General features: G+C 41.8%; 2 protein-coding genes and 1 long non-coding RNA gene across 6 annotated transcripts in view; 2 read left to right on the forward strand and 1 right to left on the reverse strand.

The window, feature by feature from the left end:
- On the forward strand, window positions 1-23,981 carry kyat1 (kynurenine aminotransferase 1). Of its 3 annotated transcripts, XM_031317708.2 has the most exons (14): window positions 8-256; window positions 347-405; window positions 961-1,051; window positions 11,618-11,674; window positions 15,771-15,920; window positions 16,224-16,310; window positions 16,803-16,928; window positions 17,026-17,146; window positions 17,229-17,305; window positions 17,396-17,485; window positions 21,501-21,687; window positions 21,804-21,880; window positions 22,021-22,107; window positions 23,355-23,981. In XM_031317708.2, the coding sequence occupies exons 1-14, from the start codon at window positions 185-187 to the stop codon at window positions 23,412-23,414; spliced, it is 1,341 nt and encodes a 446-aa protein (XP_031173568.1). In that variant the 5' UTR covers window positions 8-184; the 3' UTR covers window positions 23,415-23,981. The 3 variants fall into 3 exon arrangements, with proteins under 3 accessions (XP_031173569.1, XP_031173568.1, XP_031173567.1); XM_031317709.2 differs by lacking the exons at window positions 11,618-11,674; window positions 15,771-15,920; window positions 16,224-16,310; ... (6 more) ...; window positions 22,021-22,107; window positions 23,355-23,981 and adding exons at window positions 1,309-1,458; window positions 1,870-1,956; window positions 2,097-2,222; ... (5 more) ...; window positions 6,977-7,063; window positions 7,434-7,572 and having other exon boundaries at window positions 1-96; window positions 961-1,108; XM_031317707.2 differs by lacking the exons at window positions 11,618-11,674; window positions 15,771-15,920; window positions 16,224-16,310; ... (6 more) ...; window positions 22,021-22,107; window positions 23,355-23,981 and adding exons at window positions 1,309-1,458; window positions 1,870-1,956; window positions 2,097-2,222; ... (5 more) ...; window positions 6,977-7,063; window positions 7,434-7,572 and having other exon boundaries at window positions 13-256; window positions 961-1,108.
- Window positions 23,811-27,218, reverse strand: part of LOC116062923 — a 25,416-nt gene continuing 22,008 nt past the window's right edge. The window contains exon 2 of the long non-coding RNA XR_004108142.1: window positions 23,811-23,888. This is a non-coding gene — a long non-coding RNA (uncharacterized LOC116062923). The remainder of the gene's footprint in view (window positions 23,889-27,218) is intronic.
- The window catches only part of spout1 (SPOUT domain containing methyltransferase 1), a 5,564-nt gene continuing 4,871 nt past the window's right edge, over window positions 26,526-27,218 (forward strand). Inside the window, exons 1-2 of one of the 2 annotated variants that reach the window (XM_031317711.2) lie at window positions 26,526-26,648; window positions 26,739-26,778. In XM_031317711.2, the coding sequence (XP_031173571.1) occupies window positions 26,601-26,648; window positions 26,739-26,778 (88 nt within the window). In that variant the 5' untranslated portion in view covers window positions 26,526-26,600. Of the gene's footprint in view, window positions 26,649-26,718; window positions 26,779-27,218 lie in introns of both variants that reach the window. The other variant, XM_031317710.2, reaches the window with a different exon arrangement.

The raw sequence follows: 27,218 nt of genomic DNA on the forward strand, positions 1-27,218 counted from the left end.
CCATGCAGGAAGTATAAAAGAAAACATAAGGAGGTTGAAGGAAAGGGGGGGGATTTGGGATTTATACATCCTCGGGAGGACATCACCTGCTTACTGGTAAATTACTTTACTTAAAAATAAATAGCAGCAGATAGAAACGAAACATTAAAAAAAACCATTTGTAGTGCATCAGATAATAGATGATATGGGAATAATCAGGAAGCTTGCCGCTAATATAACGTTAACTCCTCAGAGTTCAATTAGAAACCATCATAAGATGGGTAACGTTAACATTAACAAGTTCTAAGCTGCACTAGCTACGTTAGAGCGACATACTCTGGCTTACTTACAAATGTGTCTATTTCAGATAATAATGTCACGACGACTTAATGCACGCAGAACTGAAGGTGTCGATAAAAATGTTTGGTAAGTGATATTTGACACAAGAGGACATAGAGTACTGTAGGTTTCACTTTTTCTTTTAATGTTGCATATAAACCTCTGCTGAGAGTGACAGAGTCTAAACTCAACCGTGTTCCCGTTTTATTACCGCTTTAATGATTGGTGGAGCATGGGGGTGGTAACGTTACCATAGACATAGGTGGTGCATTATTAACACATCTGCTAGATAGATATGTCTAGAAAAACCTGCATGACTTTTTAGTTTCTTGTAATTTGGGTGAACTGGCCCATGACTTTAACTCACTCATTGACAGTTCTGAACAGTTTGCACTTTAGATTTAAACAATGATTTCCACAAAAATAAATAATTTATAATTGTAATATATTCATTTTCTTATTCACTTGTCTGTAATTGTTCAATATTTAGATTTGATGAAACGGTTGCAGAAGCTCAAAAGGCAGGGAACATAATATGACTGTTACAGGACATGATTTGTGGTCATATACCTGTGGTTGTTTAATTCGAACTGGTAATTTAGGTACCTGCACTGCAGTGTCTGATCTGTTTTGCACCAACAGGGTGGAATTCACAAAACTGGCAGCCGACTACAAAGTGGTGAACCTTGGACAAGGATTTCCTGACTTCTCCCCTCCCAAGTTTGTCCAGGAGGCTTTTTGTAAAGCTGTGAGTGGAGGACCTCAAATGCACCAGTATACCCGAGCTTTTGTAAGTGGAAATGCACATTTGGGAACACTTATGTTTCTGTCAGTCAGAAAGCGAAAGTTTAGTTCAGTAGCAGGTATCAAACAGACAAATGTACAAAATAGAACAAACGGTGAGAGTCTTAAGTATTTTCTTTACTCTGAACAGGTTGCGGAACAAATGGTGAGAGCCCCCTTATGTTTACATGTCATATCTTTCCTCAGGGCCATCCTCCTCTTGTAAAAAGTCTGGCTAAATTCTTCAGTAGGATTGTGGGACATGAGATTGATCCTCTTGAAGACGTCCTGGTCACAGTTGGAGCTTATCAGGCTCTCTTCTGTGCATTTCAAGCTCTGATTGATGAAGGGGATGAGGTATGAAAATCAATCCAAGTCACATCAAGTCCAACTGCTGTACAGTGCAGCAATAATAAGCAAAGCAGAAAATAGCAAAATAATGTACAAACATTTGAATATTGTGGGCAGGGTCCAAAATTAACTTTTTTGTGAACCAGCCAAATGGCTAGTGAATGTTATTCTGTAGATTACCATTGTTTTTTTTTTTTGGCTGGTGAGTGAAGCAAATCTACCAGCCACTTGCATATTTACCAGCATTTGGCTAGTAGATGGTGCGTGCGTCTGATAAAACATGATGAAATTTGTCTTGTTTGAAACCAAAAATGAAACATCGACCCGTTTTTTCGGGGTTTCTTTTTTTCATTTTTGGTTTAAAACGGATTATACTTTAGTACCCTGACCTAAAACATGGTGAAATTTGTCTTTCAGGTCATAATTGTTGAACCGTTCTTTGACTGCTACCAGCCAATGGTGAAGATGGTTGGAGGAAAGGCAGTTTATGTGCCTCTGAGGCCAGTAAGTGTTTAACATTTTTTTTTTACATAATACATTCAACAATGACTTTTTTTTTTTTTAAACAATGTTACCTTTGTCTTTGTATGTGTACTTTTAAAAGAAGTAAATATCAACCTTTATTTTCTTTTGATAAATTCAAGAAAGTTGAGGGAAGTGCTGTCCTGTCAAGTGGAGATTGGGTTCTTTCTGCTGAGGAGCTGGCCAGTAAATTCACTCCACGCACAAAAGCCATTGTTATCAACACTCCCAACAACCCACTGGGCAAGGTAAGATAATTACCAATGTAGTGTTCCTTTTTAAAGCCAGCTGAATAAATTGTGTTCTTGCACATAAACACCTGTCATGCATATATGTCCATAACAGGTTTACAAGACTGAAGAGCTCCAAATGATTGCTGATCTGTGTATCAAACATGACGTGCTGTGCATCAGTGATGAGGTGTACGAGTGGCTGACTTATGATGGAAACAAGCATGTAAAGATAGGTGAGATAGAGCCAGAGTTCAACAGAATGCACAAAAAAGTATAAAGCTGCATTATTAATATATTATAGTAATATATTGACAGCCAGCCTTCCTGGCATGTGGGAACGAACCATCACCATTGGCAGTGGTGGAAAGACCTTCAGTGCTACTGGCTGGAAGGTAATGCTCAGATTTGAGATATCTGAGTTTTTCAGTAATGTATTCTTCTTTACTACACATTGTTATAATGACCTGTTTTTTTCTTTTCAGGTTGGCTGGGTCATCAGCTCTGGGCATATCATCAAACACATGAAAACCATCCATCAGAACTGTGTTTACCACTGTCCTACAGCTGCTCAGGTAAACACATAATAACTTTTTAGATACATTTGTAGAAATAAACCATCTCTCAGAAGAGGCCTCACATACTAGGGCTGCACGATATGAAGAAAATATCTAATTATGATTATTTATGACTGATATTGCGATTACAATGTGACTCACGATATTGGAGGGAATGATCATTTTGTAACATTATTCTCATTTTCATTGAAAATGAAAAGAAATTCAAATGATTAACGGGTGATTTTTAGCGAGGATCTGTACCAGGATAGGATTTGTAGGCCGGGACGTCTCTGCAGCACCAAAATACATAATTCAGAATGGTTTGACACACATTTGGCCTTTAAAGGTCCCATGGCATGAAAATTTCACTTTATGAGGTTGTTTAACATTAATGTAAGTTCCCCTAGCCTGCCTATGGTCCCCCATTGGCTAGAAATGGTGATAGGTGTAAACCGAGCCCTGGGTATCCTTCTCTGCCTTTGAGAAAATGAAAGCTCAGATGGGCCGATCTGGAATCTCCTCCTTATGAGGTCATAAGGAGGAAGGTTACCTCCCCTTTCTCTGCTTTGCCAGAGAATTTGGCCCGCCCATGAGAGAGAGACATCATGGCTTTCAAATAGGGCTGAACGATTAATTGCATTTGCGATATGTTAAAATGCGATTTCCTAATCGCAAAGGCTGCGATTTGGTCACATGACTCGCGAGAGCAAATCAGTCTGCACTCCGTAGAGAAAGCATCAACTTAGCACGCTAACGCTACGTCGTACCTTGAGCAGATTTCTGTCATTCAAACAACTGAGTTGTAGTTTAAAACTTTTACAGCCATTTTAATAAAATGAAGGGTTTTATTCGGGCTCGAGTCCATACATGCAGTTAATGGATACAGGCACACAGAACTCAAGGCTCGGTTAGCAACGACTAGCTCTGATTAGCGGTTAGCTCCGGTTAGCAGTTAGCTAGCTCCGTTATAAAGATATGAGTGGAGGAGCTGCCACTGAGAGGGGTAACAAGCAGACTGATAAATGATGTTCGGGGAGCTTTCACGGCAGCGTGGCCGCGGGGTTTCAACAGTTTTATTAGTACAGTTAATCCCACGGCAAAAACACCAGCAACTAGCTAACACAACGATAGCCTCTCTGAACAAGTGCACACGGCAGCACGTAACTTCACGAGGGGGAGGGGCTGGAGGCAGCTCCTCTCTGTGCACTGTAAAAAAAAGTGTGTGTGTGTGTGTTTTATTTTTCCTTATTTAACTGTCTAGTGTGTAATTGTGTGTTCATACTATACAATGATTTATTGTTTGTCTTTCTTGAATAATACAGAAGACAAAGAGCTTAAAAAAATTATCGAATATTGAATCGCAATATTTGGGAAAAAAAATCGCAATTAGATTATTTTCAAAAATCGTTCAGCCCTACTTTCAAATGAGCAAAGTGGCAATTGGTCAAGGCCACACCCCCACCCTCCACCTTGCCCCCCCTCTCTCCTCCTCAATAGCTACAGACACAGAAATGGCACATACTAAGGAAAGCTCATTGTGGGACTGGCTCTAGTGGCTGTAATTCTGCACCAAGGCTGAATTTCAGGAAAGAGACTTCAGATACAGTATTAGGGTACCACTAAGGTCTATATAAAAACATCCAAAGAGCACCATGTCATGGGACCTTTAACAAATATTGCGATTTGGATATTTCCTTAGTCCATATTGTGATTTCGATAAAAATTAATTGGGCAGCCCTATCACATACTGTAAGAAATTTGGTTCCTCCTCTTGGAATGTATGTGCAATTATGGCCATAGTCCAGGAACTTTGATTTTGAATTTCAGCATCAATACCACTGCTTAGAAAAATACCAAATGTCTAGAACATTTCCATTGTCAGTGAAATTGTTAGAAAGTAAGACATGTTTTTTTTTTAACCTTTTTGAAGCTACCTATGTAACACTTTAAGGGGGAAATCAAGGTTTAAAGATGAATTTGAAAAATAAATATGTTCTCTATGGCTTTAATTTGTGATTTTGGAGCAACTTGACCAACCAACCAGAAAATGTAGAGGATATCAAATCTACATGTGTCACGATTCTTATGGCCCATTTTGGTCTTTTCATCCTCTCCTGCTTCACCAGGAGGCAGTAGCTTGTGGATTTGAGAGAGAATACCAGCTGTTTGGGACTCCAGAGAGCTACTTCCAGCAGCTGCCTGCGATGTTGCAGCAGAAGAGGAAGAAGCTGGCTTTGTGTCTGGAGAGTGTGGGTTTGCAGCCCATCATGCCAGAAGGAGGATATTTTATGATCGCAGACATCTCCTCTGTCAGTGAGTGAAGAACAAACACCTGCATCCATCATTTCTTGAAATAAAACCTTCATTTTTTCACTTTATTCTCTGATTAGTGCCGTCTAACTTATGTTTACCTCTTTCTTTTTTGACAGAGGTGGACTTAAACGACCAGAGCACTAAGGATGAACCCAATGACTTCAGATTTGTTAAGTGGTTAACTAAAGAGAAGGTAAATATAAAGCATTCCATTAATATTTTATTGGACTGTATTTAAGACAGATAAATGGATTCTCTTTAAAGCAATAAAACAAAAGATGTAGTTTTGTTTTAAAGGAAAGAAAAAGTGATTGGATTAGGGTTGGGCGATGTCCCCTAAACTGGCAGTTGACGATGTTTACAGTAAAACATTGCGATGGACGATGATATCGTTGTGGGGGGTGGGGTAAGCAAGCACTTATAGCACTAGTTTATTTTACTATATCTCTTTACATAAATATTTTTTTTCTACTACTATGAGCTAACAGTTAACATAGAAACGATCAGACGTACATTTAAATGCCCTCTGTAAATGGACAGTATTACATGGCTATGCTGCCGCCTGCTGGTAGGGGCAGTACATTACAACTCGACCCACTTTCACTTTAACTACGGTAAAGTCTAGACTCAATCAGATCTCCGTGATCTGCATAACGACAGTACAGTGGAACGTTTGCCTTTAACAGAGCGACAGTAATAACCTAATACACCGTCATTACTGAGATTAAACTACATTCTCGGTTATATTTGCACTGAATAAAGCATTCAATAAACAAACATAACTCTTGCAGCGCACATGAACAGATGCTCAGTATTAGCTCACACATAAAATAGGACCTTCGTGAATTAGCCTACTGTTGCTAACATACATTCATAAATCCTACATAACATCGTCCCTTACCCACTGGACATCAGACTTACTTATTGATGCACGCACACAGTAGTGTCCACAAACTTAGTCCAGTGAGGTAGAGCTTAGAGCGGGCCCAAAAAATCAAGCCCGACCCTACCCGAGCATGTGCACGTTGTGTCCGAGCCCGACACATCAACTGTAATTATGAGCCCGAGCCCGATTTAAACCCGACAATTTTTTTAATACGTGGGCCGTTATAAATGACGTTCTCAACTACAATTCCGAGTTGTTTGAACTACAGAAATCTGTTTAGAATTATCTTAATGAATAATGCAACAAGGACAAAACATGTAACTTTGCTGTTTGTTTATTCAGAATGGAATGAAGAAACGTAAAAAAACAAAAACAACTCGACCCTAGCTCCCTCAGCCGAATAGTGTGGGTAAACAGATCAGTTCGGGCTCGGGCAGAGAATCTGAACTCTACAATGAGGGGAGAAAGGAAAGTGTGATAGCGTTAACGCCTTTTCTCTCTCGCTCGAGACCGCTGTGTCCAAGCCGAGACGCAGAGCATGACCTTACCGCATGCTGACACGTTACTAGTCCAGGTAGTGTGAGCTACTACTGACAGGGAGAGAGAGAGAGAGAGAGAGACTATCACTACAGCCAATCCAGTCTGCTCAAAGCGATGGTCTTTTCACAAATAGGTTGCACGTAAGGGAAAAAAAAAAAGTATCTTCCATTTAAGGGGCCCTATCTTGCACCCTGCGCAGCACAGCGCAAAGCCCTATGTGTCTTTGCTAGTTTAAGACCAACGCAGTTGTCAATTTCCTGTCCAGCGCCCGCGACTAGGATTAGTGTGTGTCTGACAGGGTGGGGGGCGTGGCTGACCGACATCACAATGATATCGTCCATCGGCATAACCCTAGATTGGATTGGTGTTTTTGTGCAACATTTATATTTTTCTTGTGTATGGTGATGTATTTAGAATATTGTGCTTCTGGTTTAACTGAATTCTTTAACTATATAGTTTGGCTTTTTTTGCAGGGTTTAGCAACAATCCCCGTCTCTGCATTCTACAGTCCAGAGCACAGCAAGGAGTTTGACAAATACATCCGATTCTGTTTCGTCAAGGTAAATTCAACATTACTAATTGAAATAAATGTAATGCAGGGCTTAATATTAATATTTAAATTCTACCTTTTTAAAATCATCGAGAGTCTGGATAGCCCGACTCTGGATGGTAAAACTGAGATTAGCGCTCCTATTCAAGTTTATGTTGTGCTTGTTCAACAGTTGTTTGGTAAATTGCTGATAAACACACTTAGAGGAGATTTGAATTGCTATTTTTTTTCTCAATTCTTCTCATTTTAGCACTGGTGGTCTTTTGGGGCTGGCTAAAACCTCTTTGGGGGGGCGCCAAAAATTCCTATATGCAGGAAAAACCCTGTAATGTGTCCGCTGCCTCGCTCTTTGACTTACACTCTCTCTCTTGGTCCAATAGGAGGACTCCACCCTGGATGCAGCAGAGGACATCTTGATTAAGTGGAGTCAGGGACAGTAAAATCACCCAGGATGAGAAGCATTAGTCTGCGTTAACACCAAATCAGGCGGCGGAGACTGCAGGGGATGCACACAAAAAATGTGCCAAAAAGTAGAAAGGGAATAAACTTTTGGAGAAACACAACTCAACGACATGCTGAGGTGGTCAATCACATAACCGTCGAAGCAACGATCAGACAAAAACGCTATGGAGTGTAACATGCTGTAAAATGCTAGCACTGTGTGAAACAATGGTGACACAAATGCCGCCGCACAACCCTGCACTAATCCCCGCAAGACCTGATTTGGTGTGAAAGCAGCCTTACCCGTCCATTCAGATTTCATCAGGCTGCTTAACCCGGCATGGGTTGCCTCCTCAGTTAAAATGAGCCATATTCAGTGTTTCTGTGTGTGTTTATGTCACAGTGGGGTACTTAAAGACAACGTCCACTTTCATTTTCTCCATATACTGCAATTGTGAAAACACTGAATGTTTCTAAAGGATGTATCTTTTATCTTAAATGATGTCCTCCTATTGTATGTCACATTGTATCTGCAGAGATAATTGTCCTAAATCAAAGTTTAATAAAGCTGTAATAAATCCACATTCTCTGTTTTAGTGTTTCTCTTCTCTGCTGTATAGCTTCATTGGCTCATGCCTTGTAAAGGAAAGTGTATATTAGAGTTTGTGGGTGTCAACAAACAGTTTGAAACAGTAGGAACATCAACTTAACAGCAATTTAGATACACAGTCAAGAAGTGTCTTGATTTAAGGTAAATTTGAGATTTAAAGAGTTGCAGTAACCTTAACTGAGTGTTAGCCAAAAAAGGGTTGAGTCAAGGGCAACTGGACTTGGTCTGGATGTTTCGCCTCTCATTCAAGGGGCTTTGATTTCTTTCTTGTATGTTGTTTGAGGCTCTGCTAGCACCAAGGGGGATTATAAATGCCGCCACACAACCCTGCACCAATCGCTAAAACACTATATAAATAAATAAAAACATTGTTTTTTTCTGCAGGGTTTAGCAATGATTCCCCATCTCTACATTCTACAGCCCAGAACACAGAAAGGACTTTGACAAATAAATTCCAATCCCATTCTGTTTTGTGTGCATAAATAGTGGAAAACTTTGCCTGCACAAAAAGTAATTTTTGTTTGTAAAAAAACATTTGAATGTACTAGTAGGACTAAGGTTACAACAACAAAAAATGTAAATAGATAAATAAAAATAAGGCTAACATTACTCCATAAAAGCCAAAAAGATAGGTCTTAAATTTCCTTTTAAAAATAGGAAATTAAGTCTTAATTGATGTAAAGAGGGACAAAAACAAAAAATGTAGAGGTTATACCTCTAGGAAGTCCCAGTTGTGTGTTAAGAGACCTCAGAATAGACTGTATGTAAAGAGGTACCAACACTTATATTTTATGCCATAATGCCGTAAAACAACCATAATAAAAATACTTTTATTTTGAAACGCAGATTGCAAACCATCTGAACAGGGAGCTGTGGATTTTTGCAAATCGCACTACAGGCTGTAGGTGGTGCCAGAGGAGTAGATTAATGAAAGGAAAAAACAGATTGATGTCAAAGTGATCGTCAGTTGCAGCCATGAGGAAATGGTAAAACAACGTCACCAGTGTGACAATTATAACTGCAATATAAAAAAAACCCTGAATAATAAAGGAATTCATTATATTATATGATTTTATGCTTGAAATTGGTTTGTGTGTGACGTTTTGTAGATCAGAAAGCTACAAGTGTACAGCAAACTTCATCACTTTTGGAGGGGAAGGGTCACCCACAATATCAGCAGTCTTTGGCTTTTGTCTCTAAACAAATAAGACGACTATGAGCTTTTCTCCTTTGGTCACAGAAATTCATCAGATCTGCACTGACTTTTTTTTCAATTTCATGGCGTTGCCTAAGCACATTTACGTTCCTAATCTTAAACTTTAAAGCAACACTATTTAACTTTTAGCTGCAGCTGTAGTTCCAATGAGACAACCTGTAGAGGGACCGAAGCGGCAAAAGTTAAATAGTGTTGCTTTAATGACAATTGCAGAACCATTGCAGTCTAATTGACATACATGTGATTATTAATACACGTGTTTGTCTGTGTGCAGCTTATTTCAAGGGTAAAAATGACACGGGTCCTCCAAAGAAAAAGTGTAAAAAGAAGCATTTCAAATATTTGTATTATGAAGCATAAGAAAAACAGTAATACAGTTGTTGTGGAACGCAAATCCTGCTTCTTTTCAAATACTGAACCAAAAGACAAACCGTACAAAGCCGTAAAGGCCCAGCATTACACAAATAACACCAACAGACAGACAAAATAAAACAACAACATAGGTATACAAGTAATTGAAAACACTAACAACAACCACACAAAAAAATTAAAATAAAAAATTACATATAAAAAGAAGAATTTCAAAGAAAAAGGCATCGATAAGAAACCAGCGACTTCTAAATCCCAACAAAAGCCTTCACCCTCTGCTGCAGCACAGAAAGGAGCGGCCACAGCGAAACTGAAAGGCTCCAAAACTCAGAGCATAAACGGATCTACAACACAGGCCCCTAAAGGTACAGTAAGTGTATCCATTACTCGTTCTGCTCCTGTTATTAAGAATGTTTTAGTGTTTCCTGCAGTCACATTTGTTTTTGTTTTTTTCTTCCTTAAAGGAGGGAATGTAGAGTCCAACTTCTCCACAGTAGATGTACTACGCAAGAGACTTCATGAAAAGATCGAGGAGTCCAGAGGGCAGGTATGCAGTATTTGAAGATGGTGCAGACAATGAAACATACTCTTATCAGTGACATTGTATCCCACATTATCTGAATTGTGCTAAGACAGTATAATCCAACCACTGACTCCTCAACTGGAACCAGCTAAATATGCAAAGCAAGTCAATGTTTACTTAAAATGTTACATTTGAATATTGTATGTTTATTTCTACAACTCATTGATGGAAGAGAAAGAGATGCTAATCCTTTGCTGATATATCTCGTGGCAATTTTGTAATCCCACTCTGGCTTACAGTATTGTACACAGGACAAATGTTAGTTTGTAATAGGCACACCGATGGGAAGCTGCTCTCTCTTTATATATTGGCTTGGTCCTTCCCCTCCAGTTAGGGTCATTTCTTTCAGTTAGGCTACATCCACACTACTACTGTATGTTTTCATTTTTATGTTTAAATGGCATTGTGAAACCAAAACAATCTTCGCCCACACAAAGCATTGTATCAGGAATGATCCCTGTCTATATTAACACGCCTGACAACTAGAGGATGGATATCCGAACCGGGCCGGGCCGGCCCGGGTTCAGACAGATATTAAGAAATGATGTTAGGGTTCGGGTCGGGCTCGGACAACTTCAGCGCGATAACGCATTGAACATTTTAAATTTAAAACAGCTTATCATGTAGGTGCGCACCTGTGTTAACGTGCGCTTGTTGCCCTGTGTGCGCTGATGCGCTCATCTGTCGACATTTCCAAATGCCTTCCTACAGTTGCTTAATAAAAGCGGGCTTTTCACACAAACAAACGTACATGTGTCATTAATATAAGAAAAAAATTAGATTTTAACTGTGTTAAAAATGCGGCCTGATCCGCACTCTACTGACAATGCATATCACATGACCATTTGATACACTGGGCATGTGTGTGCTGGTGTTAACAGGAAGCAAATTGTCTAAAGTTATTCTGCGTTTGAGAGTCATGAATGTAGCAAGGAGAGGTGGCTTAGCAATATGTCTGTTGCCTTGATGCAAAAGAGGAATTGAGCAGTGGTGGAAGAAGTATTCAGATCCTTTACTTAAAGGTGCTCTAAGCGATGTCACGCGTTTTTTAGGCTACAGCTCAGGCTCCACAAACGGCAACAAAAACAAACTGCGCCAACCTGCACCACGAAACATAAACAGTGTTCCAGCCAATAACCGACAAGAAGGAGTTGGGGGTGGGGGTTGGGGGGTTAAGGGACGGGGAGGTACGGGATGGGTAGGACGGAGGGGCGAGCTAGCCTCCGTTTTGTTTGACAATACTTCGAATGTCAAAGAGAAGTGACCTCACCCAACATCGCTTACAGTTAGCTGCGCAAATATTTGATATTTGAACTCAACTGCCAAACAAATGTTTGTTCAGGAGGCTTTTTGTAAAGCTGTGAGTGGAGGACCCCAAATGCACCAGTATACCCAAGCTTTTGTAAGTGGAAACATTTGGGAACACTTATGTTTCTATCAGTCAGAAATAGGGTTGCAAAATTCCGGGAATTTTCAAAGTTGGAAACTTTCCATGGGAATTAAATGGAATTAATGGGAATTAACGGGAATAAACGTGAATAAACGGGAATTAATGGGAATAAACTGAATATTTTTAATATTGCTTGTTCTAATACTGTTATACAGTCTATAACAGGGAACTTAAATGTAGTTGGAAAAAAAAACATCTTGCAGCATAATCTTGGTTAAAACAACCTGATTTAATGCAACTTCAGTTGAATGTCCTCCCTATATTTGTCAATGACATGCACGCACGCAGAAATCAGCATAGGCTACTGCATACTTGCCAACATTTAGTTTTTAAAATATGGGAGTCTTTTTTTTTGGTGAGTGAAGCAAATCTACCAGCCACTTGCATATTTACCAGCATGTGGCTAGTAGATGGTGTGTGCGTGTGTGTGTGTGTGTGTGTGTGTGTGTGTGTGTTACTCTGATAAAACATGGTGAAATTTGTCTTTCAGGTCATAATTGTTGAACCGTTCTTTGACTGCTACCAGCCAATGGTGAAGATGGTTGGAGGGAAGGCAGTTTATGTGCCTCTGAGGCCAGTGCGTGTTTAACATTTTTTTTACATAATAGATTCAACAATGAAACATTTTTTTGAAACAATGTTACCTATGTCTTCCTGTATTTTTTTACAACAATGTTACCTTTGTCTTTGTGTATGTGAACTTTAAAAGAAGTAAATATCAACCTTTTATTTTCTTTTGATAAATTCAAGAAAGTTGAGGGAAGTGCTGTCCTGTCAAGTGGAGATTGGGTTCTTTCTGCTGAGGAGCTGGCCAGTAAATTCACTCCAAGCACAAAAGCCATTGTTATCAACACTCCCAACAACCCACTGGGCAAGGTAAGATAATTACCAATGTAGTGTTCCTTTTTAAAGCCAGCTGAATAAAATGTGTTCTTGCACATAAACACCTGTCACGCATATATGTCCATAACAGGTTTACAAGACTGAAGAGTTCCAAATGATTGCTGATCTGTGTATCAAACATGACGTGCTGTGCATCACTGATGAGGTGTACGAGTGGTTGACTTATGATGGAAACAAGCACGTAAAGATAGGTGAGATAGAGCCAGAGTTCAACAGAATGCACAAAAAAATACTTTGAACATCAACAAGAAGTGACCTCACTCAACATCCCCTAGAGCACCTTTAAAGATACAGTAAGCTGCGCAAATATTTGATATTTGAACTCAACTGCCAAATAATTGCAACCCAGAAGCACTGCACCCCAGATTCACAGACAGATACCTACTAGCTCCCCTATGCTGCCTCCCCCTTCCCCCACCATCAACTGTCACCGCCTGTTGCTGATTGGCTGGAATAGTGTTTTGTGGCTCGTGCACTCCTTTCTGTTGGTTTTCCATTTACACAGTATTAAAGGTGTAGTAAGCGATGCTGCGCAAAGATTGTTGATATTTGAACTCAACTGCCAAACAACGACAAAAAGTGTATTGGGTTAACATCACTTACTATACCTTTAAAGTAAAAGTATTAATACCAGACTACCACACTGTACAGATACTTTTTTACAAGTAAAAGTCCTGCATTAAGGGGTAAAAAGTACATTTCTCTCTGAAATGTAGTGAAGTAGAAGTAAGTGGCATGAAAAGTGAAGGCTCAAGTAAAGTACAAGTACCGCAAATTTGTACTTAAGTACAGTACTTGAGTAAATGTAGCCTACTTTGTTAGCCTACATTCCACCACTGGAATTGAGGATTGTTGAATTTAACTGATTCATACATATTAATCAGTTAACTCCATCTATGGTTAAGTCATCAAATTATATTCATTAAATGAAAAATTAAAACAGGAGTTCTCAAACTAGTGAGTGTGACGTGTGTTGTCAACATACAGCATTTCTCTTGGAGTAGTCAAAAGACCACAGCAAACTGTTCAGTGTCTGTTCTACTCTAATTCTATTTCTATGGGTAACAGTTATCCTGACTATGTCCAAAGCTAACAAAATCTGCCTACCAGCACAAACATCTAAAGCTCACTATTTAACATGTCTTAGTAGCAGTAGTGATATTGTGTTTTTAAGGTGAAGATTATGTGCCACACTTTTTTTACTAGGCGCAGTTTCAGCTATTTTGAGGTTGCCAGGCAACCAGTGGAGATTCCTGAGTGTTACTAACCCTCTCTCGGAAAGAAAACAAATTCTCTTATTTCCCCAAATGTCTTTATGTAATATTAATTGTGCACACTTATATTGTATAGTGTGCTACTGAGCAGTGTGTGGCTGATAGCTTCGCCCTCTACAGCTACGCATGTACTCATAGAACTGGAGTTACGTTGCTGGTAACTAGATTCAGATTCCTTTTATTGTCATTGTAAGAGAATACAACGAAACTCCATTGCACCAAGTGAGGACGGATCTCAAGCAATAAATAAGTAAAAAAAAAAAAAACTAAAAAAAAAACTATATAAATAGCATTTGTACATTCCACTTCCACGCACACACCAACACTCACACTATCAGCAGGTGCATGGCCATCATATTCTGTAAACATAAATAGATACAATTTATTGCACAATCCTAGTTAGCTGGATGATTTCATGGTAGTGTTCAGTGTAGTGATGGCCTTTGGGTAAAAACTGTTCAACAATCTAGTGGTGCGTGTTTTAAGTGTTCTGTATCGTCTGCCTGTGGGCAGGGTGGGAAGAGTCTTTCAGTATATTTGTTGTTTTCTGGAGGCAGCTGGAGGCAGCTCCGCCCATGCAGGATGTAGAAAAGAAAACATAAGGAGGTTGAAGGAAAGGGGGGGATTTATACATCCATGTTGGGAGGACATCACCGGCTTACTGGTAAGTTACTTTACTTAAAAATAAATAGCAGCAGATACAAAACATTTGTAGTGCATCAGATAATAGATGATATGGGAATAATCAGGAAGCTTGCCGCTAATATAACGTTAACTCCTCAGAGTTCAATTAGAAACCATCATAAGATGGGTAACGTTAACATTAACAAGTTCTAAGCTGCACTAGCTACGTTAGAGCGACATACTCTGGCTTACTTACAAATGTGTCTATTTCAGATAATAATGTCACGACGACTTAATGCACGCAGAACTGAAGGTGTCGATAAAAATGTTTGGTAAGTGATATTTGACACAAGAGGACATAGAGTACTGTAGGTTTCACTTTTTCTTTTAATGTTGCATATAAACCTCTGCTGAGAGTGACAGAGTCTAAACTCAACCGTGTTCCCGTTTTATTACCGCTTTAATGATTGGTGGAGCATGGGGGTGGTAACGTTACCATAGACATAGGTGGTGCAATTATTAACACATCTGCTAGATAGATATGTCTAGAAAAACCTGCATGACTTTTTAGTTTCTTGTAATTTGGGTGAACTGGCCCATGACTTTAACTCACTCATTGACAGTTCTGAACAGTTTGCACTAAAGATTTTGATTTAAACAATGATTTCCACAAAAATAAATAATTTATAATTGTAATATATTAATTTGCTTATTCACTTGTCTGTACAGTAATTGATTAATATTTAGATTTGATGAAATGGTTGCAGAGGCTCAAAAGGCAGGGAACATAATATGACTGTTACAGGACATGATTTGTGGTCATATACCTGTGGTTGTTTAATTCGAACTGGTAATTTAGGTACCTGCACTGCAGTGTCTGATCTGTTTTGCACCAACAGGGTGGAATTCACAAAACTGGCAGCCGACTACAAAGTGGTGAACCTTGGACACGGATTTCCTGACTTCTCCCCTCCCAAGTTTGTCCAGGAGGCTTTTTGTAAAGCTGTGAGTGGAGGACCTCAAATGCACCAGTATACCCAAGCTTTTGTAAGTGGAAATGCATATTTGGGAACACTTATGTTACTGTCAGTCAGAAAGCGAAAGTTTAGTTCAGTAGCAGGTATCAAACAGACAAATGTACAAAATAGAACAAACGGTGAGAGTCTTAAGTATTTTATTTACTCGGAACAGGTTGCAGAACAAATGGTGAGAGCCCCCTTATGTTTACATGTCATATCTTTCCTCAGGGCCATCCTCCTCTTGTAAAAAGTCTGGCTAAATTCTTCAGTAGGATTGTGGGACATGAGATTGATCCTCTTGAAGACGTCCTGGTCACAGTTGGAGCTTATCAGGCTCTCTTCTGTGCATTTCAAGCTCTGATTGATGAAGGGAATGAGGTATGAAAATCAATCCAAGTCACATCAAGTCCAAATGGCTAGTGAATGTCATTCTATAGATTACCATTGGTTTTTTTTGGCTGGTGAGTGAAGCAAATCTACCAGCCACTTGCATAATTTACCAGCATTTGGCTAGTAGATTGTGTGTGTGTGTGTGTGTGTGTGTGTGTGTGTGTGTGTGTGTGTGTGTGTGTGTGTGTGCGTGCGTGCGTGCGTGCGTGCGTGCGTGCGTGCGTGCGTGCGTGCGTGCGTGTGTGTGTGTGTGTGTGACTCTGATAAAACATGGTGAAATTTGTCTTTCAGGTCATAATTGTTGAACCGTTTTTTAACTGCTACCAGCCAATGGTGAAGATGGTTGGAGGAAAGGCAGTTTATGTGCCTCTGAGGCCAGTAAGTGTTTAACTTTTTTTTTTTTTTACATAATAGATTCAACAATGAACCGGTGAAAAGGGGCTCTAAGTGATGTTGGGTGAGGTCACTTTTTGTTGACGTTCAAAGTATTGTCAAACAAACTGGAGGCTAGCTCACCCCTCCCTCCTCCTCATCCCGTCCCCTCCCTTCCGCGCACTAAACCCTCCAACCCCCACCCCCAAATCCTTCTTGTCGGTTATTGGCTGGTTTGTTATGTTTCGTGGTGCAGGTTGGCGCAGTTTGTTTTTGTTGCCGTTTGTGGAGCCCGGGCTGTCTACAGAGACTGCATTTTTTTTTACAGTGTGTGCAGGGGACAGACAGCTAGTGGATAGTGAGATGTTTGCTGTATGTGACAAAAAATGTTGTGACATCGCTTAGAGCACCTTTAAAACAATGTTACCTTTGTCTTTGTGTATGTGTACTTTAAAAGAAGTAAATATCAACCTTTTATTTTCTTTTGATAAATTCAAGAAAGTTGAGGGAAGTGCTGTCCTGTCAAGTGGAGATTGGGTTCTTTCTGCTGAGGAGCTGGCCAGTAAATTCACTCCACGCACAAAAGCCATTGTTATCAACACTCCCAACAACCCACTGGGCAAGGTAAGATAATTACCAATGTAGTGTTCCTTTTTAAAGCCAGCTGAATAAATTGTGTTCTTGCACATAAACACCTGTCATGCATATATGTCCATAACAGGTTTACAAGACTGAAGAGCTCCAAATGATTGCTGATCTGTGTATCAAACATGACGTGCTGTGCATCAGTGATGAGGTGTACGAGTGGCTGACTTATGATGGAAACAAGCATGTAAAGATAGGTGAGATAGAGCCAGAGTTCAACAGAATGCACAAAAAAGTATAAAGCTGCATTATTAATATATTATAGTAATATATTGACAGCCAGCCTTCCTGGCATGTGGGAACGAACCATCACCATTGGCAGTGGTGGAAAGACCTTCAGTGCTACTGGCTGGAAGGTAATGCTCAGATTTGAGATATCTGAGTTTTTCAGTAATGTATTCTTCTTTACTACACATTGTTATAATGACCTGTTTTTTTCTTTTCAGGTTGGCTGGGTCATCAGCTCTGGGCATATCATCAAACACATGAAAACCATCCATCAGAACTGTGTTTACCACTGTCCTACAGCTGCTCAGGTAAACACATAATAACTTTTTAGATACATTTGTAGAAATAAACCATCTCTCAGAAGAGGCCTCACATACTAGGGCTGCACGATATGAAGAAAATATCTAATTATGATTATTTATGACTGATATTGCGATTACAATGTGATTCACGATATTGGAGGGAATGATCATTTTGGAACATTATTCTCATTTTCATTGAAAATGAAAAGAAATTCAAATGATTAACGTGTGATTTTAGCGAGGATCTGTACCAGGATAGGATTTGTAGGCCGGGACGTCTCTGCAGCACTAAAATACATAATTCAGAATGGTTTGACACACATTTTGTGCTTATAAAAATACCAAATGTCTAGAACATTTCCATTGTATGTGATGGTCCAAGCATTGTCAGTGAAATTGTTAGAAAGTAAGACATGCTTTTTTAACCTTTTGAAGCTACCTGTTTAACACTTTAAGGGGGAAATCAAGGTTTAAAGATAAATTTGAAAAATAAACGGCTTTAATTTGTGATTTTGGAGCAACTTGACCAACCAACCAGAAAATCCATCCATCCATCTTCTTCCGCTTATCCGGTAACGGGTCGCAGGGGTAGCAGCTCCAGCAGGGGACCCCAAACTTCCCTTTCCCGAGCCACATTAACCAGCTCCGACTGGGGGATCCCGAGGCGTTCCCAGGCCAGGTTGGAGATATAATCCCTCCACCTAGTCCTGGGTCTTCCCCGAGGCCTCCTCCCAGCTGGACGTGCCTGGAACACCTCCCTAGGGAGGCGCCCAGGGGGCATCCTTACCAGATGCCCGAACCACCTCAACTGGCTCCTTTCGACGCGAAGGAGCAGCGGCTCTACTCCGAGCTCCTCACGGATGACTGAGCTTCTCACCCTATCTCTAAGGGAGACGCCAGCCACCCTCCTGAGGAAACCCATTTCGGCCGCTTGTACCCTGGATCTCGTTCTTTCGGTCATGACCCAGCCTTCATGACCATAGGTGAGGGTAGGAATGAAAACTGACCGGTAGATTGAGAGCTTTGCCTTCTGGCTCAGCTCTCTTTTCGTCACAACGGTGCGATAGATTGAGTGTAATACCGCACCCGCTGCGCCGATTCTCCGACCAATCTCCCGCTCCATTGTCCCCTCACTCGCGAACAATACCCCAAGGTACTTGAACTCCTTCACTTGGGGTAAAGACTCATTCCCTACCTGGAGAAGGCACTCCATCGGTTTCCTGCTGAGAACCATGGCCTCAGATTTAGAGGTGCTGATCCTCATCCCAGCCGCTTCACACTCGGCTGCGAACCGATCCAGTGAGTGCTGAAGGTCACAGGCCGACGATGCCATCAGGACCACATCATCCGCAAAAAGCAGCGATGAGATCCCCAGCTCACCAAACTGCAACCCCTCTCCACCCCAACTACGCCTCGATATCCTGTCCATAAATACTACAAAGAGGATTGGTGACAAAGCGCAGCCCTGGCGGAGGCCAACTCTCACCTGAAACGAGTCCGACTTACTGCCGAGAACCCGGACACAGCTCTCGCTTTGGTCGTACAGAGATTGAATGGCCCTGAGAAGGGACCCCCTCACCCCATACTTCCGCAGCACCTCCCACAGTATCTCCCGGGGGACCCGGTCATACGCCTTCTCCAGATCCACAAAGCACATGTAGACCGGTTGGGCATACTCCCAGGCTCCCTCCAGGATCCTTGCGAGAGTAAAGATCTGGTCCGTTGTTCCACGACCAGGACGGAATCCGCATTGTTCCTCTTCAACCTGAGGTTCGACTATCGACCGAACCCTCCTTTCCAGCACCTTGGAGTAGACTTTACCGGGGAGGCTGAGAAGTGTGATACCCCTGTAATTGGCACACACCCTCTGGTCCCCCTTTTTGAAAAGGGGAACCACCACCCCGGTCTGCCACTCCTTAGGCACCGTCCCCGACTTCCACGCAATGTTGAAGAGGCGTGTCAACCAAGACAACCCCTCCACACCCAGAGCTTTAAGCATTTCTGGATGGATCTCATCAATCCCTGGGGCTTTGCCACTGTGGAGTTGTTTAACTACCTCAGCAACTTCCACCAGGGAAATTGACGACAATCCCCCATCATCCTCCAGCTCTGCCTCTACCATAGAGGGCGTATTAGTCGGATTTAGGAGTTCCTCAAAGTGCTCCTTCCACCGCCCTATTACCTCCTCAGTTGAGGTCAACAGCGTCCCATCCTTACTGTACACAGCTTGGATGGTTCCCCGCTTCCCCCTCCTGAGGTAGCGAACGGTTTTCCAGAAGCACCTTGGTGCCGACCGAAAGTCCTTCTCCATGTCTTCTCCGAACCTCTCCCACACCCGCTGCTTTGCCTCTTTCACGGCAGAGGCTGCAGCCCTTCGGGCCCTTCGGTACCTTGCAACTGCCTCCGGAGTCCTCTGGGATAACATATCCCGGAAAGACTCCTTCTTCAGTCGGACGGCTTCCCTGACCACCGGTGTCCACCATGGTGTTCGTGGGTTACCGCCCCTTGAGGCACCTAAGACCCTAAGACCACAGCTCCCCGCCGCAGCTTCAGCAATGGAAACTTTGAACATTGTCCACTCAGGTTCAATGCCCCCAGCCTCCACAGGGATGCATGAAAAGCTCCGCCGGAGGTGTGAGTTGAAAGTCTGTCGGGCAGGGGCCTCCTCCAGACGTTCCCAATTTACCCGCACTACCCGTTTGGGCTTACCAGGTCTGTCCAGAGTCTTCCCACACCCTCTGACCCAACTCACCACCAGATGGTGATCAGTTGACAGTTCTGCCCCTCTCTTCACCCGAGTGTCCAAAACATACGGCCTCAGATCAGATGAAACGATTATAAAATCGATCATTGGCCTTTGGCCTAGGGTGCTCTGGTACCAAGTACACTTATGAGCATCCCTATGTTCGAACATGGTGTTCGTTATAGACAATCCATGACTAGCACAGAAGTCCAACAACAAACAACCACTCTGGTTTAGATCAGGGAGGCCGTTCCTCCCAATCACGCCTCTCCATGTGTCTCCATCATTTCCCACGTGCGCGTTGAAGTCCCCCAGCAGAACTATGGAGTCCCCCACTGGAGCCCCATACAGGACTCCATTCAAGGTCTCCAAGAAGGCCGAATACTAGAGCTCTTGTTTGGTGCATACGCACAAACAACAGTCAGAGTTTTCCCCCCCACAACCCGCAGGCGTAGGGAGGCGACCCTCTCGTCCACCGGGGTAAACTCCAACGTAGCGGCGCTCAGCCGGGGGCTTGTGAGTATCCCCACACCCGCCCGGCGCCTCACACCCTGGGCAACTCCGGAGAAGAAAAGAGTCCAACCCCTATCCAGGAGTATGGTTCCAGAACCGAGACTGTGCGTAGAGGTAAGCCCCACCAGATCCAACTGGTAGCGCTCCACCTCCCGCACAAGTTCCGGCTCTTTCCCCCACAGAGAGGTGACGTTCCACGTCCCCAGAGCCAGCGTCTGCTGCCCGGGTCTGGTCCGTCGAGGCCCCTCACCTTCACTGCCACCCATGTGGCAGCGCACCCGACCCCAGCGGTTCCTCCCACAGGTGGTGGGCCCATGGGTTGGAGAGAGAGGTGCCACGTAGCTTTTTCGGGCTGTGCCCGGCCGGGCTCCGTGGCAAACCCGGCCACCAGGCGCTCGCTGACGGGCCCTCCATCTGGGCCTGGCTCCAGACGGGGGCCCCGGGCTTCCTCCGGGCAGGGTCACTCCATCTCTACCTCGTTTTTTCATAGGGTTTTTGAACCATTCTTTGTCTGGCCCCTCCCCTGAGACCACTTTGCCTTGGGAGACCCTACCAGGAGCACAAAGCTCCAGACAACACAGCCCTCAGGTTCATAGGGACACACAAACCTCTCCACCACGATAAGGTGATGGTTCCAGGAGAGGCAACCAGAAAATGTAGATATCAAATCTACATGTGTCACGATTTTCATTTCAACCTAAATCAGACCTCTGAAAATTATTTTATGGCCCATATTGGTCTTTTCATCCTCTCCTGCTTCACCAGGAGGCAGTAGCTTGTGGATTTGAGAGAGAATACCAGCTGTTTGGGACTCCAGAGAGCTACTTCCAGCAGCTGCCTGCGATGTTGCAGCAGAAGAGGAAGAAGCTGGCTTTGTGTCTGGAGAGTGTGGGTTTGCAGCCCATCATGCCAGAAGGAGGATATTTTATGACTGCAGACATCTCCTCTGTCAGTGAGTGAAGAACAAACACCTGCATCCATCATTGCTCGAAATAAAACCTTCATTTTTTCAGTTTATTCTCTGATTAATGCCGTCTAACTTATGTTTACCTCTTTCTTTTTTGACAGAGGTGGACTTAAACGACCAGAGCACTAAGGATGAACCCAATGACTTCAGATTTGTTAAGTGGCTAACTAAAGAGAAGGTAAATATAAAGCATTCCATTAATATTTTACAGGATTGTATTTAAGACGGATAAATGGATTCTCTTTGATGATGTATTTAAAATATCATGCTTCTGGTTTAACTGAATTCTTTAACTATATAGTTTGGGTTTTTTTGCAGGGTTTAGCAACACTCCCTGTCTCTGTCTTCTACAGTCCAGAGCACAGCAAGGAGTTTGACAACTACATCCGATTCTGTTTCGTCAAGGTAAACTCAACGTCTGTAATTGAAATAAACTAGTGCAGTGCCCATTGAAAATGTGCCTGTTTGGAACGGGCCGATTGCTTGGCCTGTGGTATTGCTGCTTGTAGAATTCTTCAAAACCAAATTGTACCCCAAAATTACTTACAGAAGGACCCCAAACCACTTAATATGCAACTCCATTGTATAGCCTACTACTGACTACAGTGTAGGCTACTTCTATATCAGAAGAAGACATTGTACTACTATATTTACCTGACAGAGAACGCTGCAGATTCAGAATGTAATCACAAAATATCACAATGAAAATGTGGAGTAATCAGACATTAGCCTCATGGACTCATGGCAGTGTGCTACCCATCTGGCCCGTTATGACAAACGCGGACACACATATACAGATACGTCTCGCTTTATAAGATAGATAGCCTGCATCACGCTCTGTCTGCACTTGTTGTCTGTAGCTGGTTGTGCTTAGCATGTGTGGGATTCTGAAACGTCCTTAAATTGTCGTTTGTTTATTCAAAGTCAAAGACAGTCCAAAGTAGTGCAACTTTGCACATTTTTGTGGGTCTGAGGTATATGTCACATTTTAGCTGCCAAAGCTCCGCTGCTCTCTGTCTCTGGTCCACAGTGTGAGAGGGGGAGTGGCCAGCGGCTAGAGCGGCAAAAGCCAATGTGTGCTTCTTTTACCTATATATTTAACAATATCTTTTGCATTTCTAATCCAAACAACGTCAAACTTGGCACTGCAATTACCCGTGCCCATAGCAAGTCACCTCCATCCAAGTCAATCCATCGGACTAACGGTTCGAGAGATATGCGCATAACACACAGACAGACAGACAGACAGACAGACAGACAGACAGACAGACAGACGTTCCTGCAATTTATAGATAGATGTAATTCAGGGCTTAATATTAATATTTAAATACTACGTTATTATTATTTATTTTGTTAAAATCATCGAGAGTCTGGATAGCCCGACTCTGGATGGTAAAACTGAGATTAGCGCTCCTATTCAAGTTTATGTTGTGCTTGTTCAACAGTTGTTTGGTAAATTGCTGATAAACACACTTAGAGGAGATTTGAATTGCTATTTTTTTCTCAATTCTTCTCATTTTAGCACTGGTGGTCTTTTGGGGCTGGCTAAAACCTCTTTGGGGGGGCGCCAAAAATTCCTATATGCAGGAAAAACCCTGTAATGTGTCCGCTGCCTCGCTCTTTGACTTACACTCTCTCTCTTGGTCCAATAGGAGGACTCCACCCTGGATGCAGCAGAGGACATCTTGATTAAGTGGAGTCAGGGACAGTAAAATCACCCAGGATGAGAAGCATTAGTCTGCGTTAACAACAAATCAGGCGGCGGAGACTGCAGGGGATGCACACAAAAAATGTGCGAAAAAGTAGAAAGGGAATAAACTTTTGGAGAAACACAACTCAACGACATGCTGAGGTGGTCAATCACATAACCGTCGAAGCAACGATCAGACAAAAACGCTATGGAGTGTAACATGCTGTAAAATGCTAGCACTGTGTGAAACAATGGTGACACAAATGCCGCCGCACAACCCTGCACTAATCCCCGCAAGACCTGATTTGGTGTGAAAGCAGCCTTACCCGTCCATTCAGATTTCATCAGGCTGCTTAACCCGGCATGGGTTGCCTCCTCAGTTAAAATGAGCCATATTCAGTGTTTCTGTGTGTGTTTATGTCACAGTGGGGTACTTAAAGACAACGTCCACTTTCATTTTCTCCATATACTGCAATTGTGAAAACACTGAATGTTTCTAAAGGATGTATCTTTTATCTTAAATTATGTCCTCCTATTGTATGTCACATTGTATCTTTTTGCTACTTTGCTAATTGCTGAAACACTAAATAAATAAATATATATAAATAAAAACATTGCTTTTTTTCTGCAGGGTTAGCAATGATCCCCATCTCTACATTCTACAGCCCAGAACACAGAAATGACTTTAACAAATACATCCGATTCTGTTTTGTGTGCATAAATAGTGGAAAACTTTGCCTTCGCAGCCAGGCCCCCTTCCACAGAAATATTTTTTTTGTTTTTACTTTGCACAAAAAGTATTTTTTGTGTGTAAAAAACATTTGAATGTACAGTCAAATGTCTAAAGACTAAACTAATAAAATGTAAATATATATATACAGTGAGGAAAATAAGTATTTGAACACCCTGCTATGTTGCAAGTTCTCCCACTTAGAAATCATGGAGGGGTCTGAAATTGTCATCGTAGGTGCATGTCCACTGTGAGAGACATAATCTAAAAAACAAAATCCAGAAATCACAATATATGATTTTTTAACTATTTATTTGTATGATACAGCTGCAAATAAGTATTTGAACACCTGTCTATCAGCTAGAATTCTGACCCTCAAAGACCTGTTAGTCTGCCTTTAAAAGGTCCAACTCCACTCCATTTATTATCCTAAATTAGATGCACCTGTTTGAGGTCGTTAGCTGCATAAAGACACCTGTCCACCCCATACAATCAGTAAGAATCCAACTACTAACATGGCCAAGACCAAAGAGCTGTCCAAAGACACTAGAGACAAAATTGTACACCTCCACAAGGCTGGAAAGGGCTACGGGGAAATTGCCAAGCAGCTTGGTGAAAAAAGGTCCACTGTTGGAGCAATCATTAGAAAATGGAAGAAGCTAAACATGACTGTCAATCTCCCTCGGACTGGGGCTCCATGCAAGATCTCACCTCGTGGGGTCTCAATGATCCTAAGAAAGGTGAGAAATCAGCCCAGAACTACACGGGAGGAGCTGGTCAATGACCTGAAAAGAGCTGGGACCACCGTTTCCAAGGTTACTGTTGGTAATACACTAAGACGTCATGGTTTGAAATCATGCATGGCACGGAAGGTTCCCCTGCTTAAACCAGCACATGTCAAGGCCCGTCTTAAGTTTGCCAATGACGATTTGGATGATCCAGAGGAGTCATGGGAGAAAGTCATGTGGTCAGATGAGACCAAAATAGAACTTTTTGGTCATAATTCCACTAACCGTGTTTGGAGGAAGAAGAATGATGAGTACCATCCCAAGAACACCATCCCTACTGTGAAGCATGGGGGTGGTAGCATCATGCTTTGGGGGTGTTTTTCTGCACATGGGACAGGGCGACTGCACTGTATTAAGGAGAGGATGACCGGGGCCATGTATTGCGAGATTTTGGGGAACAACCTCCTTCCCTCAGTTAGAGCATTGAAGATGGGTCGAGGCTGGGTCTTCCAACATGACAATGACCCGAAGCACACAGCCAGGATAACCAAGGAGTGGCTCTGTAAGAAGCATATCAAGGTTCTGGCGTGGCCTAGCCAGTCTCCAGACCTAAACCCAATAGAGAATCTTTGGAGGGAGCTCAAACTCCGTGTTTCTCAGCGACAGCCCAGAAACCTGACTGATCTAGAGAAGATCTGTGTGGAGGAGTGGGCCAAAATCCCTCCTGCAGTGTGTGCAAACCTGGTGAAAAACTACAGGAAACGTTTGACCTCTGTAATTGCAAACAAAGGCTACTGTACCAAATATTAACATTGATTTTCTCAGGTGTTCAAATACTTATTTGCAGCTGTATCATACAAATAAATAGTTAAAAAATCATACATTGTGATTTCTGGATTTTTTTTTTTTTTTTTTTTAGATTGTCTCTCACAGTGGACATGCGCCTACGATGACAATTTCAGACCCCTCCATGATTTCTAAGTGGGAGAACTTGCAAAATAGCAGGGTGTTCAAATACTTATTTTCCTCACTGTATATAAGGCGAACATTACTCTACATTAAAAGTCAAAAAGATAGGTCTTCAATTTCCTTTTAAAAATAGGAAATTAAGGTAGAAATGTATGATATACAGTATTCAGTTTTTTTTAAATGAAGTCTTAATTGATGTAAAGAGGGACAAAAACAAAAAATATATAGGACATTACCTCTATGAAGTCCCAGTTGTGTGTTAAGAAACCTCAGAAGTTCAGATAATAAAACATTCAGCTTGTATCAGACCATAGCTATACTATCAGCCAGTACCATACATAGACTGTAAGAGGTACCAGCACTTATATTGTATGCCAACCGCCGTAAAACAACCATAATAAAGAGACTTTTATTTTGAAACGCGGATTGCAAACCGGAAGTGTGCTTGACCCGTTCTCTTAAAACATCCAACTGGGGGGTCACCGCATGGATGTATAAAAAAAGAGAACCGTAGAAGGAAAGAAAAACATATTTAAATTGTCCATAAATTAAAAAGTTGTAATGGGATAAAATCATAGACTGTTAATTGTACAGTCAATGGATAAAATAACGGGCAATACCAGTAGGAGGCAGTAATGCAGCATATGGGACTTCCGTAAAACCCTAATAATAATAATAATAAAAAGAAGAAGAAGAACAAAAAGAAGACGCGACCCGGAAGTAAATAAACTTCACGTGTGAGTGCCTTTTTTTCCACTGTCTATGGTGAGTGCGTGTAAAAATGTCTACCGGCGTTGCAGCGAAAAGACTGAAAATTGTAGCCTCTCAGGTAACGTCAGTGTTACACTAATATTTTACATAAAAATGACGTGCTTTTCTTTATATTACATATAATGTAGCTATTTGTTCATTTTTACAGCCTGAGGAGAGACTGGACTGGAAAAAAAGGAAAGCAGAAAGTAAGTAAACGGCTATCTACATTTAGCTAGCAGTTAACGTTAACGTCAACGTTAAATAAGTTTGGTTTTTGTGGCCGGTGTGGTCAGTGGGTAGAGCAGGCGCACATATAGAGGTTTATGCCTCGACGCAGAGGTCCAGGGTTCGAGTCCGACCTGTGACGATTTCCTGCATGTCTTCCCCCTCTCTCTCCCCTTTCTCACTGTCCTGTCCATTAAAGGCGGAAAAGCCCCCAAAAAATAATCTTATAGTAAGTGTGGTTTGACACACACGTTAGTCGCTAACGTTATAACGCTAAGTTAAAGTGTTTAACATTGTCTTTGTTAGCGAATGAATGTGTGAATTTTGTTTGTTTTTAACATAACGTTACAGCTGGTAATCTCTCAGTATTTCATGGGATGTTTTAGCATGTGTTTAGCCACAGTAATGTAGAAATTAATTT

Source organism: Sander lucioperca, chromosome 14 (genome assembly GCF_008315115.2).
Source record: "Sander lucioperca isolate FBNREF2018 chromosome 14, SLUC_FBN_1.2, whole genome shotgun sequence".
NCBI lineage: Eukaryota > Metazoa > Chordata > Actinopteri > Perciformes > Percidae > Sander > Sander lucioperca.

Coding starts and splice junctions, on each gene's coding strand:
- kyat1 (XM_031317708.2), top strand. CDS start 185: ATGGGAATAATCAGGAAGCTTGCCGCTAATATAACGTTAACTCCTCAG. Junction 17,147..17,228: donor AAACAAGCATGTAAAGATAG/GTGAGATAGAGC, acceptor ATATATTGACAG/CCAGCCTTCCTGGCATGTGG. Junction 17,306..17,395: donor TCAGTGCTACTGGCTGGAAG/GTAATGCTCAGA, acceptor TTTTCTTTTCAG/GTTGGCTGGGTCATCAGCTC.